The 18,997-nt window shown below is 33.4% G+C and overlaps 1 protein-coding gene across 3 annotated transcripts in view; it reads right to left on the bottom strand.

Annotated features, from left to right (window-relative positions):
* The window catches only part of LOC113501540 (RNA pseudouridylate synthase domain-containing protein 2-like), a 388,829-nt gene that overhangs the window by 15,642 nt on the left and 354,190 nt on the right, over positions 1–18,997 (bottom strand). For all 3 annotated transcript variants that reach the window (XM_026882725.1, XM_026882724.1, XM_026882726.1), the window contains 2 exons: positions 8,177–8,263; positions 1,457–1,544 (listed from right to left, as the gene is read on the bottom strand). In XM_026882725.1, coding sequence (XP_026738526.1) covers positions 1,457–1,544; positions 8,177–8,263 — 175 coding nt within the window. The remainder of the gene's footprint in view (positions 1–1,456; positions 1,545–8,176; positions 8,264–18,997) is intronic.

Raw genomic sequence — 18,997 nt, 5'->3', positions numbered from 1 at the left:
ATTTTACTTCAGTTTTAACACCAGTATAAATCATTAGTGAACGAATCGATCGTAAACCATTTACGACCAAGGTGACACGAATAAATTACAACGCCACACCTGTCTATCCACCGAGTATAAAAAAAACCTAGAAACTTTTAGAACTACCCGAAAAATATCAAGGTAGGTATCGTTATGCGTCGTTAAGCCAAAACATCTGCATAGCCGTAAACCACAGCGCCTTGTAAACGGCAATGCGGTTAGATGACTAAGACCATTAGATCATAATGGGCCTTTCTGACATTAGTTATATTGAAAACTAACGTACCGCTGTTTCATCCACTTAGTGTCAGCATGTTGTGTAACGTTCAAATGGTTCTTTATGGCTTGAGTGGAAATTATAGACTTGGTTTAAAAATGCGGATTGAATTACAGGGATTTAAAATGTGTAGATTTAGGGTACGTTACACATTGTTAGATTTAAAAGTAGTTATAGTTAGTAAAAAAAGAACTAGTTTAAAGATATGTAGTCTCATATAAGCATAAGTTAAGAATAAGCAGTATTTAGGAGTTTTCCGTTCATTTCTAAATAAAAAAGGGAAAAGTTTCAATAGCACAGAATAGGGAAAAATACAGTGAAAACAATATACAGTAACAACGAACTTTTATTTAATTGGAAACTAAATACAACCGCGTAATAGGGATCTCGGATGCTCTCCGATCCTTTACCAGAAAAAAATAAACAAAGAAAAATCAATGCAACGAGAATAAAACTGATTCAGCCGGACTTGCATAAAAACGGTTCCGTATAAATACTACTAGAAATAGTACTAGATAGTTATTCAAGCGAATGCAGGAGGAAAAGAATATGGTTTACCTATCCTTGAACATATGTTAGGATAAAATTGATATTTATTTACCTATTTCAGTTTATGTGATACAGTATTTTGAGAAAAATTTACCCCTTAAAATATTTTTACAGAATAAGTATTCATGTAATCCAATATCAAGCAAGGTTTATAAAACGACGTACTTTAAGAGATAAAAATGTATATCAATGGGCGTCGTCGTTGAAAAGTTTTCTTAAATATCGTTGGTTCTGAATGTATTGTTACGTAGTTTTTATTCAGTTTTTTGTTTTATAGTTCTTTGTAACATTTTAACATCTGTTAATAATGCAATATTTCTTAAGTAAATGAAAATGGTAATATTTTTTTGTTACTTTTTATGAAGATATCTCTATCTCTACAAAAAAGTACAATGCAGATTTTTTAAGTTAATTGCTGGTCAATTAAGTATCGTATCTAGATTAAATAGAAGACAAAGGTTTTTGCAAAATTTAGTTTATTTTTCAAGTTGATTTTTGGGTAAATGCTTGATGTTCTGGAAAATGTAGTTTTTTTTCGAATTTCAAGCCCTTTCACTTGTTTTCCCGTGAGGCATAGTTTATGTTATTCTAAAATGTAAATATACAAACCATTTTCAATATAGTAAGATGTCTCGTTGTACCGGTCATCTGTGAAGCCGGGCCTTTTTGCTTTCAAAGCTTTTGTTTCCAACTTCGCCTGAAACAAAAGAAAAAAATAATAAAACCTATTGTTTTCAGGCTACAGTAGTTCGCACGTAGATAGGCTTTGGTACAACGTAAATGTAACGTAGGTGTCTCCTTTTCCTACGTGGTCTGAGCTTTCTACCTTTGTATTTTATGTTTAATTGTTTTTCCACTACAGTATGCTTCACAGTTCTATTGAAATCTAGAAATACGTATTACACATGAAATAAAACATAACTTTACAGGCAATTCACATTCAGAAATGTTTCAATTTGTTTTGAATATTTTTATTTACACACACAGCACGGTAAATATATCGTTATCACCCAAAGCGAACATTTGCAAAACAAAAGGTGTATGAAAAATGTGTAACAAGATTACCGCTCTACAAAAACCAATTTCGTATATAACTTCGGTTGCCATGGTAACCTACAGTATATGTTGGTTGCCCTTCATAACTTGTTCACATCGCAATTTGTTGGCACCAATGTTGGATCAAATTCAAAATGTAATAACAAATATGCATTATGGATGTAGACTTGTAGACTGCATGTTTGCTACGTCGTAGCTGTTATTAACGCTACGCAAGCTACGATGGAGGACGAGTGAAATTCTACGATCATTGTAATTTATATGTTGCAGTATTATATAAATTTTGATGTAATTATAATATTAACAACTTCTTTGAAAATTATAATGAATTTTTGACTCCTCAAATGTAAAGAAAATTATGTTCTGTGTTTTATGTGTTTGTAAATTTGCCTTTAGCTGTTGTGAAATGAAAGTTGATATGTTTTATATTTATGTCAAAGTAAAAAATATTGGTCACTGGTATTGATCCAGAAATCTACGCATACTCAGAACAAGGTAAATTTTATCACACTTTGGTAAATGGTTCAGGTAAGCATACATATATGAGGAACATATTAACAGTTATAATAAAATATTTTATCTTATATAAAACACATCTTACATAAAAGCATCAAATTGACATCGTAGCTCCCTAGTTTATTGAACTTAAAATCCCGAGGGTAAAATGAAGTCAATTCAAGTTGAGTGACAATTCAGGATGTGAGTAAAAACATTGGGTCACGTCACATATAGGGTCCAAACAGATGGGTAAAAACTTTTGTCTTTAGGGACAAAGGAAACGAGGAGAAAATTACAAAAGTTTTTTTTGTTATTTAAAGGAAACAATTTAGTCGAGTGCTTCATTGATTTTTATCGCGGTGTTTTGTAGAGTCCCTCTTTTGAGGAATTGTATTGAATGATATTTATTTTGTTAAGTAATGATATAAAAAATACAGCCCGAGGAAACCAATAATGTATTTGTATTATAATGTTAAAAAAAAAAACAACTGTAAGTCTTAGTTCAACAAATACGGTGATAATAGGCTCTCTCACTCCTAATACACTAAAGCGATTTCCTTTTTTTCAAAAAGCTTCCTAAGTAAGTGAGTATACCTGAAACCGATATCATTTTTATTCTAGCAGGATATCTTTCCAAAAAATCCTCGGCAAACACCACAAACACCGTGTATATAGATTAAAAAAAAACGGCCAACTATCAAATCACAATCTAAACATATTACTCAAATAGTAACACAACAAAAACCATTAAAATGTCTCTACATTTACATTACATATATTATATGAACATATCTACATACTAATATATAAAGCTGAAGAGTTTGTTTGTTTGTTTGAACGCGCTATCTCAGGAACTACTGGCCCAAATTGAATAAATATTTTTGTGTTGAATACACCATCATCGAGGAAGGCTTTAGGCTATAAACCATCAGGCTGCGACTAACAGGAACGAAGATAAAATGGAAAATGTGAAAAAAACAGGGCAGGTGTAAATCATAGCTTATATCTTCTACCCACGGGGACGCAGTCGCGGGCAACAGCTAGTGTTGTATATTGATCTCTACCGACTTTGTTATCGTTTGCGGTTCATGTTCCCAAACTATGCCTTTGTATACCCGCGATAGTTTCGGAGTTCGTTTAATATCAAAGTTTTGTTTATGAGCTCTTCGTTTTTTATAGCGTAAAAGTAGGTATATCACACATAAGGTTGATAGGGACTGGGTATGGACGAAACTAGATTAACATGCTTTGCGGTTTTGCTTGTGTATGAATTTACAGTTAAAGTTACTTATTTAGTATTAATTTATTAAAGTTTTGTCCATTCAACTTCAGAGTCACTTAAATGTTTTTAATGTGCTTTCATTTTTATTAACATAATATAATAGTATTAAGATGAAGTGGGTTTATTCGCGTAGGTTAACTGACGTCACGATTTGATACCAAGTAGTGAGTATTTCAGTATGGTATATCTTTTATACATTAAAAGTCTAAACTGCTCTAAAGATAACGATGAAATCTGACATAGAACCAGTTAAAACAGTTTGACATAGAGTAGTTAAGATAATTGCACATCCATGCAAGTAAAAGGAAGTACCTAGAAACCAACTTTTACATCAAAATGTCCTCCAAACATTTACCAAAGTACCATAAAATCAACATGTCTTATTAAAGCAGCGTAAACAATACAATTATATACAATATTGTATACATGTAAATTTTGTAATTAATCACTCAACGCCAACAATGGCATTTATACATTTACTGATTTAATATCTCTGCCTGATTAAAACTGAACAACAGCTGGGGCTTAGCGCTGATTGGTCGATCAGCTCTGACGTCATATCGCAAGGATTACCGCCATTTTGCTTTTTAATTCGAACATGTTCGAACATTAATTGATGGAGTGCGTTGCTCGTTTTATTCGTATTTTGTAAAGGAAACATAATTGTTATGCGATACTGGTATTAACAGTCATTAATTTGATGAACGAATAAAAATATTTTTGCTCCCCATTTGTATATAGTGGCACGTAAGCCGATTAAAAATCGGAATTTATACATGTAATACAGTGATAAACAGGGACGGTATTACGTATGTTCAATTATAACTGTGTAGTAGGTATTTACAATATAAATTGTGCAAATGTGGCTGTCGCACAATTTTCATTTCACATCATAGTTTTGATAAATATTATCACCGCCTTGTTTTTTTTTTATTTAAAAAAAATATTCTTAGTAAAAACACAATTCAAAATGAAACATGCAGCCGTGTGTTGGACAGCCTATTTTAGTCCTGAAACTGGGCACAGGCCTCATCCCATATAGGAAAGGTTTGAGCATTGACCATCACAATAGCTCACTGTGGTTTGGTAGTTTCAATTATCTATATTTGGAATCCCATTTTCCTTAAGACATTTTCTTTGTCAGTGGTGTCTTAGAATAATTAAGAAAGCCTTTAAACTTGACCGCAATTATAATTTAATATTGGTGGAGTCAAGTAGTTCATTTAAAATTAAATCCATATTCCTCTCAACAGTTTAGTCACGTAAGCAAGCGAACAAACATACAGACAAAAGTTAGGTGTTTCAGTTTGATTAATAAACGGTACGCAAATACAACTTCATATGTTGATGCGGCCATTTTGTATTCAGTTTCTATTGAAACTTTCAATTTATTGTTACGAGTTGCGTAACCTCGTATTTGGAAGCCTCATACTATCTATTTATTTATTACTTTGATGTTTATTTTATGTTCAGTTTGTTTCGATTTTATAATTACATTCGGGAAAATGGATGCTTAAATCAATAGATAATTGAAATATTCGTAATAATTAATAAATTAAAAATTGAGTTTTAGTCGCTTGGTTAGAATTATATTTTGAGCGTTTAAGTAATCCATTGAAATAGTATGAATCACCATTAATAGAACAGTAAGAAAACAAATGTATTTTCCCGCTTGAGTCATATACATTTTACATTTCTTGTATGTTCGTCCTCACAATCCTTTACTCTACAAAATCAGTCTCAACAATTTAATTACAAAGAATTTAATCCATTCAAAACCAAAACCTACTAAACCGACTTAAAGCAGTAATTAGCTTGCACTATCCCAGATCTTCAACTAAAAACAAAAGGATTCAATGTATACCTAAGTAGAGTACAATTCTACTCTACCAACACCACTTAACGTAAGACTTGCGGTTGTGAAAGAGGGATGGGGCTCTACATCCAGTATAGCGGCATCTCGCTTCCACAGATGGTTATAAATTAAAGAGGTGGTAGGTAGTACCATAACAACGGACTCTTTCAAACAAGTAATGTATTTAAATTAGTATAGAGTGCAGTCTTTGTAGTAAATTCGTGGCTCCCCAACACGCCTCCCAGAGATAATGAAAACAAAATGACCCGACTTGACGACCACTTGAATTTAGAACTTGGTACATTTTTTATTTCAATTTTGTTTTTATTTCATACTCGTCTCTTTGTTCATTATTAAAATGATGCTGTGTTTTCCGTAATTGGGTGAGGTTATGGTCTTGTTAAGGAGTTTGTTTCCCTGTTTTCGACTTAAATATGAATTAGCGTTTTTGTATTGTTAAAGAGATACATAACGAATGGTAATGACTTTTTTCTCTATTTTTAAAATGGAGGTAACCTAAATGATTTTCTTAATTTTGTTTCGATGTTGTCATTTTTCACTCTGACTATGTAACTAGCTTCTAGTAAAGTATCAAAAGTAAAGGAAACTGAATCTATTTTCTATCACAACGTGAGCAGTCCACGTGAATTTCATGTCACGTTACAAATTGGGACTATCGACGCAATACTTAGTGGAAAAGAATATTGAATGTATGTTTTTCACATTTTCACCTATATAGCAAGTACTTAGATAGTGTAGTTAACCGTTTCTGAGTGACACTTAAATTTCACGTTATTAAATTATTTTAAGCACGTTGATGATGACGCGAAATAAACAACATTACCGTGACCGCATATTGACACACGACAATCACAAACTGCGGTCGCCATTTATAATTCTGTCGATTCCACACTTTCATTAAAAGAGCTGTACATTTTTATGCGTCAGATGTAAGGCTTTCGTCGTTTTTCACGACTATCATACTAATAGTTTGATCGTTGGTAATAGTTCAGTTATTATTTCTGATAGCTAGTAGGCGTTAGATAGGTAGTCGTTTTGTGAAATTAGTAAGACTTTGAAATGACTGAAATTTTGTGTCAGTTATGTTGATTCGGTAGGTAGCGCTTGTCTAAAATGCTACATGGATAGGGATAGTTGAATGTTTCTCTACTGTTTCTCTATTACTACTGCTCTACTCTTCCCTTTTACGAAAGGTTTGAGAATTGATTACAACACGGTTGGCAAATTGAGATTCGAATATTAGGAATCCATATTTCTTACAAATATTATCCTTCATCGTTTCTCAGAGGTGTCTTGAAATAATTAAGAAAGTATTAACCGTGTAAAAACCACTAGTAATTTGCCTGCATTGGGAATCCAACCTGCACCTTATGCTATCAAAATCATGCAACAAAAATGTCAGAACATCAAGATAAGCCTCTGTTGGGATAGAGTAAGCGAGTTGAAACTGGTGACACAAGAACCCAACAACATACAAAAGTTATCCGAAACTTAGGTCCCCAGTTTGTGTGTTCGCGTTTTATCGGCACTCGAGGTAATATCTACCACATCAGATCGCGTGATCGAAGTTATTTTGTCCCGATGTGTAGTAATGCCGTCTTTATGTGCTCGCCAGTGTAATGTCTTTATTTATACGCACGGCAGTGGAGTGTTAGGAATTTTATTAGTTACACGGTTGAATTCTTGAAAATTATTTTGAGGTCTGTCTGTTTGGTGAAATGTTCAATGAAAGATCGGGAGGCAGGTATAGAAAACATTATTCTGTAGTTTTATTGCTTTATTTTGGCGGAAAGTGATAAAATTATGGCTCGCTTATGGGAAACGTTCTCCCATAAAGATTTCTACAAGTCTATAATGAAAGACAAATAGATACTTATGAACAAGACGCAGAAAACTTTTTACACATTTTTTTACAAACTTTATTTTCATTTTTTTTACATATTAAATAAGTTTCTTTATCTTTTCAGATATAATAACAACAGTTTTTCTCGTTATTCTCCTAAAGCACACTTAATCTCACTTTTATCGCTGTACTTAACGTTCATAAACTAAACAGTAATATTTAAAACATGACTGAAACTAGGAAGGAATCTTTCTCTTGAGCTTAAGAAATATTCAGGAAATGCCATTTGTAAGTCTAAGTAGCGAACATCACTTTTGTGTTTTGTATGCCGCCTCGCTGTATTTTAAAAGGTTGTCTGCATAAATAATACTTAAGTCAAAGTTGCTTCAAGTTATATTATAATAATTATTTTGTGAATTTGATATAAATTACATAGTTAACTTTTGAATGATGGTTTGATTTGTATTTAGGAGTAGTCCTTAAGTTGAGAATTAACTCGTTAAAATGATTTTTTTACGACTATTATGATTAAATAATCACGTAATCATTGTTTTTCGTGAAGAAATAAATAAGGATTAACACATACTATAACTTTAAGCTTCGCCCTTCTAGCAGTCGGAAAATCTTGAAAAATACTTTTTTAATTTCCCGTTCTTCATCATTTCTTTATCCCATCAGTCATATAAAAATACTGCTATTGTTCAACTATTGTGTCTATTTGCAGGACGGAAAATATAATAATATACATATAAAGTTATGGGAATGATTTCTTACCTTTTTTAGGTCCTTATTGATATCTGTGTCGTCAGCTTTCCTTTTCTCACACGAGAGGATGCAGTTTTTGCCGTTGTCTTTTTCTCCCTGAGGACAAGGAAAAAAGGTTATTAGTTTTAAGTAATCACGAACTTTTTGAGAAATGAAGTCTATGTCTATTCTAATATCGTTTGCGGTTTAATCGGTTACGATCGTCTGTCCTGAGTCTGGGTGTCTTTGTACATGTGACTTGAGTGTTTATGAAAGACTTGTGGCACACGTATTCAATCCCTTATTACGGGGACTTGAAAAATACAGTGTAGAGTTGGCAAATCAGGGCGCTGTGCAGTGCAATCTTGACGTTTCAAAAGTGCTACTTTTATAATTACATAGTGTAATTTGATATTTGAATAAATCAATTTGGATTTTTAAGTGGTTCGTTTTTTTGAGACAGAGAGAAAGAGCGATATACTGAAGCGTCATTAAGTCTTTACATTTTTGGGTTCCGTACCCAAAGGTTCAAAATGGATCCTCAATTGGATGTGAATACCCACAATAACTTTTTCACACATCCGATTTGTTTTTCCTTAGCATATTTTACAGAAGTTTCCTCGAAACTAAGTACCCTTCGTTTCGCAAATCCAACTCGCACTTGACTGGTTTTATATTTTTCCCTGTTCCCTGTGACTCTGAAAAATTTCATTATAAACGCTTACAGGAGTCTGCATTAATATAAAATTCCGTTTAAACGGACCTCGTGTCGGGTACCTGCATTCTTTTAACGTTCCCGAGTCCTTGCAATGTATTGCAGAGTTCTTTAGTAACAGGATTCACGGTTTCAGAGAGGAATACCGTTTTGATTATAGTCGGATAGACAGACAGGCAGTTGAACTCAAAAGCAACAAGCAGACATAAAATATTTTGCGTAGGCTTTTTATTGGTGATAAATGTATATTTTGGTTTCTATAAACTAATTAAAAATTAAGATTTTAAATATTAAAGGATGAATGCAATGTGTCGGCCGTTGACAATTAATGTGATTCATTTTGTACAGCTTAGGATTTAGTGTTTATTAATAGTCTTGTTTTGTTTAAACTATTACTGCGCACGTGATAGTTGACTGATTTCAAGTAGCTTATTATTTAATCAATTATCAATATCTATTTACAAGTGCGGTCAAACATCCACTAGTATGAAACAACCACGTTCTTCTGTGATTATAAATTCATGCAACCCGACAACCCGGCAACCCGGCAACCCGGCAACCCGCAACAGCTAACAGTAAGCAACTAGCAAACAGTTGGTTGATTACGTACGTGTCAACTGCGGTCGAGGGTTGAGTGAACAATGCGCTGCCATTTTAGGGTTATGTGTCAAGTCCTGAAGGACGTGTGGAGGGTTAAGGTTTAGCGGGTGGGTATTGTCTCTTTTTTAATTTTAAAAGTCGGGTATGTTTTTTAAAGTTATGTGAATTTTTGGCATTATTTTTGGTGAAAGCTTTTTGGATAGGTATTTTTAATGCCTACTCAGATAAGTGTCTATTGATAGATGAATATTGTCTGTTAAAATTGTTTACACTGACGAGCACTTTTCTTTATAATGAAAGTAACTGGCTTAGTTCAATAAGAACACGAAACTTTATATGTAGGTATACATCATTGTCATGAAAAGCCTCCCTGATAAAGGCGCTTTTCTGCCCAACATTGCTTTTCATAAATGTATCCTAAGAAAATACATAAAATCGCACTTAAATTTACCTTTTTACCTTTATATTCAATTTTGTATACAACTTTGTAATTTTATATAAAAAACTACTACGTTCACGTCAAAAAAGATTGCTCGAACGAAATAAAACCATATTTCATTTGAAGAAAGCCTCTACATACCTCCTATATTATCTAGGTATCTATCCATCAAGCTCTTATGACTCAGAAAGGCACAATACGCGGGTCAAGCGAAACTCCATGATTTATTGTCAAGAATTACTCGAGAAAATTCGTATAATTTTATTTTTATAGCGATTTACTGCTGCAAATGGTAGCGCTAAATCAAGATAAGGCTGTGCTATGAATTTGTGTTTTATTTTTAACGTATTAAAGTGTATTATTTATTAACTTTTAGTAGTATTGCAGTTGTAGCCAAAAGGTAGGACAAAAGTAATAGGTTAAGTAAGCTTAGCGTAGTTTTAGTTCTGACGTACCCTTATTCGTGCCCATTTGTTAACATAAGCCAATATAATCCGTACCATACCGACTAACAAACCAAACAAATCCGCCCTTCAAACGATACAATCGTTAAAAGCTTAGAACCGCGAGCGCGTGGGGCGGCCACGCTACGATCAATACGCTACGACGCGCTACGTGCTACGAGCGTAGCCGCTACGAACAGCTGATGATTTGCCAGAGCACGTGTAGCGATGTAAATAGAAAGTGTGACGTCATTTGTTTTTTTTATGAAAATATTTATAATGCTTGTTGTAATTAGTTTGTGATTATTGAACCAAGAAGAATGGGGAATTATTTCTGTATCTCTTCTCCTCCAGTCACTTGACAAACCTAACCATTTTGGGGTTTGTCACAGTATTCACATGAACAAACTTAAACGTATTGTATAGAAAACGATGGTTATTATCAAGTCGATTTAGCACGCCTACATTTTCCAAAGTTCATTCCTCTGAAGTCTAAAAGTTTAGAAAGTAATTCTTCACAAACTCTGCCACGAGATATAATATTGACAAATTGGTACTGAAGCAAACAAATTTAGGTCTTTCAAAGTCAAACTGTTTGTTCAGCTTGATTAATTTTCGTTTCAACGCCATTTTTATGTAGACAAACGCCTTTAAGAATATTAACTGACGCGAGAACGCGTGTTGCTATTCAAAAATGAAAGGCGCTGAGTTTTTATTTTTATATCATGATAAATTATTTTAGGAATTTGAAATGATACCTATTATTATTGGTTATGGCTTGAATATCCAACAGACACTTTAAGTACTTATTCGTAATGTAGATAATGATTTATAACTCCTAAATAACAAAAGAGATAAGTTAAGAATTAATGGCTAATTGATACTTCTCAGGAAGAGGGGAAGTACAAACAACAATAAATAATAAAATATCTAAATCCACATAAAACCAGTATGACTATGAGTTATAGACATTGTAAATTTAACATTGAATCAGAAGAGCCTTTGAAACTACAATTAATTAACTAAGAGGCTTCTTTAGCTGTAAAAATCTAGTATAATGAAATAAAATTACGATACTACCACTAGCTAAAGAAAACACCATATAAACAATTTTCTAAGACACTGACGCTAAATCGAAAATACGAGTATATTCGAATACAGATATTGTAGAGAATCAGAATAAACAATCCCACAATATTTATGTCAAGATATGGATGACAGATGAATGAAAAAGGCGAATGTGTAACTGTCTTTCAGAAGATTGAAAGACGGGTTACGAAAAATACGAAAAAGAAAATTGCTTTTGTTTCTATTTCAATCTGTTTTACGATAGAAAAAATGTTTTTTTGTTGTTGAATATTACTAACTGTACTGTCGTGATTTTCGTTTTAAGCCTCTATAAATTGACATAGTGTCGTTTGAAGATGTGTTAGCAATGACCTGTATTAAAATACGCTAGATTGGTGAAAGATATTATTTATTCGTTCTTATTTAAACATCTTCATTACGAATATAGCATACTATAATAAGAGTTAGTGTTTTATAGATATTGGCTAGATTTCTACTGATAAAGGGTACCTTATTTCTAAAGTAAAAAGACAAACAGTATCAAACTGGCGACCAATTGTGATTATAAAGTAAGGTCAAAAATATTGAAAATCGAATAGTCAAAATGTTATTTAATGCTAAAGATATAAAAGGATACATAAATAAAGAAACAGGTTGCTTTATAACTTCCCGATATAAAATTCTCGTAAAGAATACATAAGGAACCCAATTTCAAGTTAAACAACTTTGTTAAAAACAGGAACGTTTGTTCCATAATTCTGTATAAAAGACCCACATGGTTTGACAGCGAGTAAAAGAGATGGAATATCCAAAATACATTTCAAAACAAAACTTCTTTTCGTTGTCCTAAATCATTAAACAACACCTTTGCAATCAAATTTGCCCGTGTAAGAGCAAGAAAGAAATATATATCAAACATCTCCATCTCTGTCTACAACAATTACAAACCACAGTAATGTCATAAAAATGTCAGACAAAACAAAAAGATAAACTAAATCTAAATGTGATATGTGAGAAAGAGACAAACATATGTCAGTAGGTTCGTATTAAATTGGGAAGTCGTTTGGGCGCCGGTGGCCAAAAATAACAATAGTTTTAGAACAGTTTGACATAACACAAGCTTTTAAGTTTCTGGTAATCAGGCCGAATATTCTTAGAGAATTTCGTACAGGAAAACTGAAATAGACTTAGGGATAGACATAAAAGTATTAGTTAAAGCACTGTAATCAAAAAGTTTTTATTTAGTACAGGAAAAAGGCGAATTTATAGCTTTTCTTTGGTCTTGATCATTTTGGGTTAGTAAAATGATTATGAAGAAAATGTGGGAAACCTTTGTTCTTCTGTGGCAACATATACATATGTATCAATATATGAAGATAGAAGACCACACTAAAATAATGAAGGTACGTTTCATTAAAACTCAGTCTTTGGGACTATGCCTTGAATGTTTGTGAAACCCCCTGCGATATAAGAATTAAATTCTTTAGCTCGGGATATTTTTTTTTTCAGAAAAACAAAAGAAAGTGTCTAAATACCGTAAACGCAAAAGAAATCGGTAACATTAGATGTAGTTACAAACATTTGACATTTACGAAGAAAGTTGTCGGCAGTAATTTTTATGGTTGACGCCGGCATCGCCATTCATCCATACGAATACATAAAACCATGGCTATTAACCTTTTAGAGACGACTTATTAGCATTTAGAAGGTTTTTGTGATTATTTTAAGTAAACGTGGACATAGGTCGAAAAGTTGAGAAATGTTGAACGTACTTTTTAGATTTTTATTTTTTAATTTTGGCAATAGCAAGTCATTAGTTGCAGAACTTTGACTGTTAGCAACTACATGCTAAGACTAAAACAGGCTAATGTCTAGATGCCATAATTCTGCTGGAATGTAAGGAAAACAAAAATCTGGAAGTCATCTTTTGAACACAAGAAGCTCAGTCTAACTGAGTTTCTTGTGTTCAAGAGTGTTCAAAAGCTTAAAGAAAATTATCATCAAACAGCAGTCCACATTCACGTTCTAAAAAACGAAAATAAAAATAGGCCATATCAATTATAAACAAAGTAGTACTACAAAGATATAGAGGTACCATTAATCGTAGTACAATGAAAATTTTATCGCCCATAAAACGAGTTTTGATCCCGCGGTCTCGCAAATCCGCGATTTATAATACCCAATAAATTATTTAAGAGAGAACCAAGGTCACAGCACCTGTTGTTTCATCGTGTTTTAGTATTTTTACAGAAATATTCATAAAAATTTCGTTTGAAAACTGTATTGAAAGTTTTAATGAATTATTTTGATGATAAAATGTGACGTTAAGCCGAAATGTCTTTTTTATGCATTGATATGTCTGTCTTTTGCTGTGAGCCTAATGTCTTGTTAGTTTATTTTATTGAAAGGAGGAATGTACGGGATAATTTGACATGTGTAAAGAATTGTGCGTCATTTTGTGACGCAGAAATTAAATTTTCATCTGATAACCTAGCATAAATGCGTTTCAAGAGAAGACGTCTTTTTTTCTGCCTTTCATGATTAATCTAGTTTCGGGCGAGACTGTTAGTTATTTCTAAGCTGAGCATAAGTGGTCGATGATAATCATTAGTTATTATTACAATATAATAATAAATAAATAATATAAATAAATGCGGACAACATCACATCCATTGTTCTGAACCCAAAGTAAGTTGCTAAAGCACTTGTGTTATGGAATTCAGATAAAACGAAGGTACCACAAACACCCAGACCCGAGACAATGTAGAAATGTGATTTTTTACATTGACTCGACTGGGGATCGAACCCGGGACCTCCGACCTATATAATTATTACAATATTCAATCGGTTTACGGATAAGTGTTGCATTGATTGCCAACTAATTCCGCTTGTTGAGGAAGCGACATACTCAACACTTTATGGATTTCTTAGTATGGACCCTGTAGGGCACAGCAAGGCTTAAGAGAGAGGAAGAGATATGAGTCGTAAGCTATTTATAGAGCTCTCTCGCTTTGACAACAGCAACAAACTAATTTTACTTGATGATGTTACGATAGAACTCAGGAATTATATCAATCATTTTCTAGATAAAAAGCATCTCACGCTAAGGGATTTAATTCTCGCATTTCGAAGATTTTACAAATATTCAATTCACTTGCACAAGGACATCCAGACACGACAAGCAAACGGGGATCAAATCGGTGTCATTAATCTTACCATTAATTACCACCATTACCATTACCATGCCTATTAACATTTGGCCTACATTATTCCGTCTGATACAGTTAATATAATAGATTAGAACAAAAGACACGCCGAAATTAAAACAAACAACCAACAGCTGTGGCCCGGTGTCAGATATCTGGGATATGTCGTCACTCTTAGCTAAGAAGGGTTAACTCATGAATTATCTATAATATCACGAATAAATCAAGCGAAACAACGAATTCATTTGCATTTGTTACTGACAATATGATACTGTATTCTATAGGTAATTGGCATTTCATGGTGTTTGACTAAAAATATTTTTAAGAAAGATTTGGGACTGCATTGATAATGGGATTTTTTTTTGTCCACGTTGATTATAGCATGAGATGCAGGAAGCAAGATGGGTCGATGACGTAGTAAAGGTGTCGGGTCGAGTCTAGATGAGGCAATGCCGTAGAAATTGATACGATAAAGGGGAGGCCTCAGCCCAGCAGTGGAAGGACAAAGGTTGTGGATGATAATGATGATATAATATGGCAATATGACAAACTTACCTAACGGAAAGCAAATGAGCATAAAAATATGCTTGCTTATCAAATTATGCATATTTGTAGATCCAAAGCTGCGGAGTGATGGAGACCTCATTACACCTATGTTTTTTTATTATATATATCACTGGGTATAAACATTTTTTTAAAAATTTAGGCTATTTTTGGTTTCATCCGTTTATATTATAGTCACAATAAATAAACGTTTCAATAAGGGAAGCATTAAGACCAAGACCAATGTAAACACGATATTAAAGAGATTCTGGGCCAAGATCGTTGCCCGAGAATGGATGTAACTGTACGTTTTATGTGTATATAAAGTACTAAATGCTTGTATTTATTTATTGATCATTTCCAATTGGATTATATTACTTAGTAAATGATGTTTAGTTGTGTACAGTAATCTTTGAAACTACAAAACATGAATTTGTTACGAAGACGCGTATGTCGCTGGTTCGATTCTCGGTTTGAACTCTCGAATACTTGTGTTTTTATGCATGTTACTTGAATGTTTTTGTAATCTCCATAATGTAAGCAATAATGAAACTAATAAGTGGGGCGCCTCAAAAAACATGTAAAAGTGTTTACCAAAGAAACAACTCCACAATCAATTATCTGTCAAATTAAGTCTTACTGCATTAGGAGCTTCCAAAAGCCGTTTATATCACGAAAACAAAATCAAATCTATACAAAAAAAAAAAACATAAATTTAACAACATTTGTAACGATGCAAATAACACACAGGTACTAATAAAAGCTCGCTCCTGTTAATAGGATGTTACCGAAACATGTTGATTTGCAGCCGAACGAGGCGCAGCATGTTCGAGCCAGTTCAAAGACACCTGATCACACTAAATCGCGTGACTCCCTACCTTAGCATATCAGCAAGTTGTTGTGTGGTGCAAGTTAAGAAAATTATGTGAAAAATTGTGTTTTTAAAGTAGAGTACAAAATCTATATCTATACTAATATATAAAAGAGTTTGTTTGGTTGTTTGTTTGTTTGAACGCGCTAATCTCAGGAACTACTAGTTCAAATTGAAAAAATATTTTTGTGTTCAATAGACCATTAATTGAGGAAGGTTTTAGGCTATATAACACGCTGCAACTAATAGGAGCGAAGGTACAATGGAAAATGTGGCAAAAACGGGGGAATATTAATCTTCAAGGGCTTTCGTTCAAAAATTCCTAACTTATATCTTCTAACCACGCGGACGAAGTCGCGGGCAACAGCTAGTTAACTTTATAAGGCCACGGTTAGAAAAAGATATTCCTAACTACTTTAGATGAGAAGGTTTTTAAAGCCTTACATATTTCGTAATAAATTACCAAGCTACCGGTCAGCTGCGAGTCGAACTCGCGACACTGAGGTTTCTTATATAAAAAACAAAAAAATAAAAAACAAAGCTAATCAATTAGTCGCGATTTCTATGTTAATAATTTGTTTTTATAGCGGCAACAGAAATATATCATCTGTGATCATTTCAACCATGAGATACACCCTCGTAGCGGACTGGCGGACAGACAGATAGCGAAACCTTAGTAATCGACTTCCATTTTTTGCCTTTTGCCCTAAAACCAGATCACGAAAACGTTGAACAGCGATCAACACAAAAAATATGTTCCATTGCTATAGCGACAAAACAAAGTTTTCTAAATTAGACCTTAAAGTGAAATAAGGCTTTGTCAACCTTATATATGCTTATAAGGGTGACAAACAAAAACGACTCGCTACCGTCCTCCCCTTGGGCCACATCCCAGGACGCCCGTGATGCGCGCTCATTAAATACAGAAAGAAGCAATCCCGACATCCGATGTGCGCAATTTCGGCCGCCGAGTAATTCAAGAACATCTTTCAATCTGTATAATGAAATTGTTACTGCCTTTCTGTTTGTGCTCGTTGGAGACAGTGTTTTAAATAATTGTAGAATAGGCGAATAATAATGCTGAATAAATGTTGGTATATTTTGTTGTAAAAAATTCTTGTGATATCGTTTCTAGTTGTTTTTAAAGCAAACTTAATGAGAAAAATTATGACGAGTGTTATTTAAATTTTAACAAGGTATTCTTGGGTAGGAGCACTCTTCATTTCTATATCTAAAAATGAAACAAATGTCAGCAGTTTCAAAACTTTCACTTTTATTACTTATTATTCGTAAATTAGATACATTATGACTCTCTAAAAGGCTGATCATGCGTTTCAATTGGCATTCCCTAAAATCCACCTCTCTTTTACTAAAAAACTAAAATTATTCAAAACGCAATTAAACCAAACCCAATGCGTTCGCTTTTAATTGCGACCTCCTTGGTCCAGACAGTCGAGCAAAAAAAAAAAAAAAAAGAGGTATAAATCGGTAAATGTAGAGAGCTTGTAAAGTTGCCTTAATTAAACATTACCACTCATTTAACGGCTAGTTTACGTGCTTTGATTTGAGTTTATCGCTCATGTAATCGAGAATCGAGACAAAGCGACGTGGGTAGTCTTAAAACGCTTTAAATTTAACTACTTATTCTGTTTCAAGTTTTTTTTCTTTAATACTCTGCTCTACATTTTTAATTGTGGTCGTATCATTAAAGTCGCGTATTTTTTTTATTCTTTTTTTATATTAAATGAGAAATCTTGGTGATCTGTTTTTTTATAGAGAAGTGCACTTATCTCAGTAGTGGAATGATGGGGAGAATTAATGCAATGTCCAGCACATGAGCTGGTGTTAGAGCTTCTAACAATATTACACAAGGGTGTTGATTATTTCATAAGAAACCTCTACCAGCAGACCCAATATTGTAGTGGTTAGACCGCAGGACCCTGAGACACGAAGCGACTTGTTGAAAGTTGTGTGTGTTTTAAAAATAAATATCACAGTGTTTCGGAAGGCATGTAAAATGTGAATCCTGCGCTTTGATCTCTCTCCTGTCATAAGAATAAAGCCACAGATACTTTTGCACTATAAATGTGCCTCGGTAAGTGCCTGGTGTCTTTCAGCAATAGCCGCAGTGATCGAAAAAAAAGGACATAGTTCTAAAGAGAAAATCTATTTTCATTTAATCATTTTACCATATCCACGGTTAATTTTAAACGATCGCAGATTTAATACACTTCAGTGGTACGTAAAGTGTAAGTGGTACGTATAGTGTCTCGGAATACCATCACAGTCTAGCGGCTGCGACACAATGGGGGCAGCAGACTGGAGCTAGATGTCTGCCAATAGCATTCTCTACGTACTTTTGAGTTACACAGATTTATTGGTTCAATGAGTTGGTAATAAAAGCCTTCTAAGTTGAAGATTTTAGGATAGGTTTTTAGGTATTTAGTAAAACCTCAGCGTAAAGCAAAGAAAAAACTAATGGCTTGACGTCATTAGACAAAAAATGATTTGTATGTAGCTAAACAGGTAAGATTCAATGATTTTTGAAATAGTTTTTTGGTTTGAATATTTTTTGGGGAATCGTCAAAATTTAAATCTCTTTTTATATTCAAGTATATAAGAAAGTCTATGATTGCAGATTAATAGCTTGAAGACGAATAAAGACAAAAGAACAACGTTATTATGATCATCGTCTCATTTCAAAATTAACTTGGTTTCATGCAAACTTCAAATTGAAAGCGACCAAAATTATCTGCTTTTGAAAGATAGGTTTAAGCACTGCTTTTCAACATAAGTACCTACTAAATACCACAACAATTAAACAGTGAAAAAATAACTTCATGTCAATCGAATCGTACTGAAACAGAAGAAGAAAACGATCCCGACAATCTGAATCGAAATAGTTATTCTATTTCGATTATCCAGTGCCTACGACACACACTAGTGACATGATGACACATTGACCA

This window comes from Trichoplusia ni, chromosome 15, assembly GCF_003590095.1.
Source record: "Trichoplusia ni isolate ovarian cell line Hi5 chromosome 15, tn1, whole genome shotgun sequence".
NCBI lineage: Eukaryota > Metazoa > Arthropoda > Insecta > Lepidoptera > Noctuidae > Trichoplusia > Trichoplusia ni.
The sequence above is the reverse complement of the archived record's forward strand: the minus strand, read 5'-3'. Positions and strand labels throughout refer to the sequence as shown.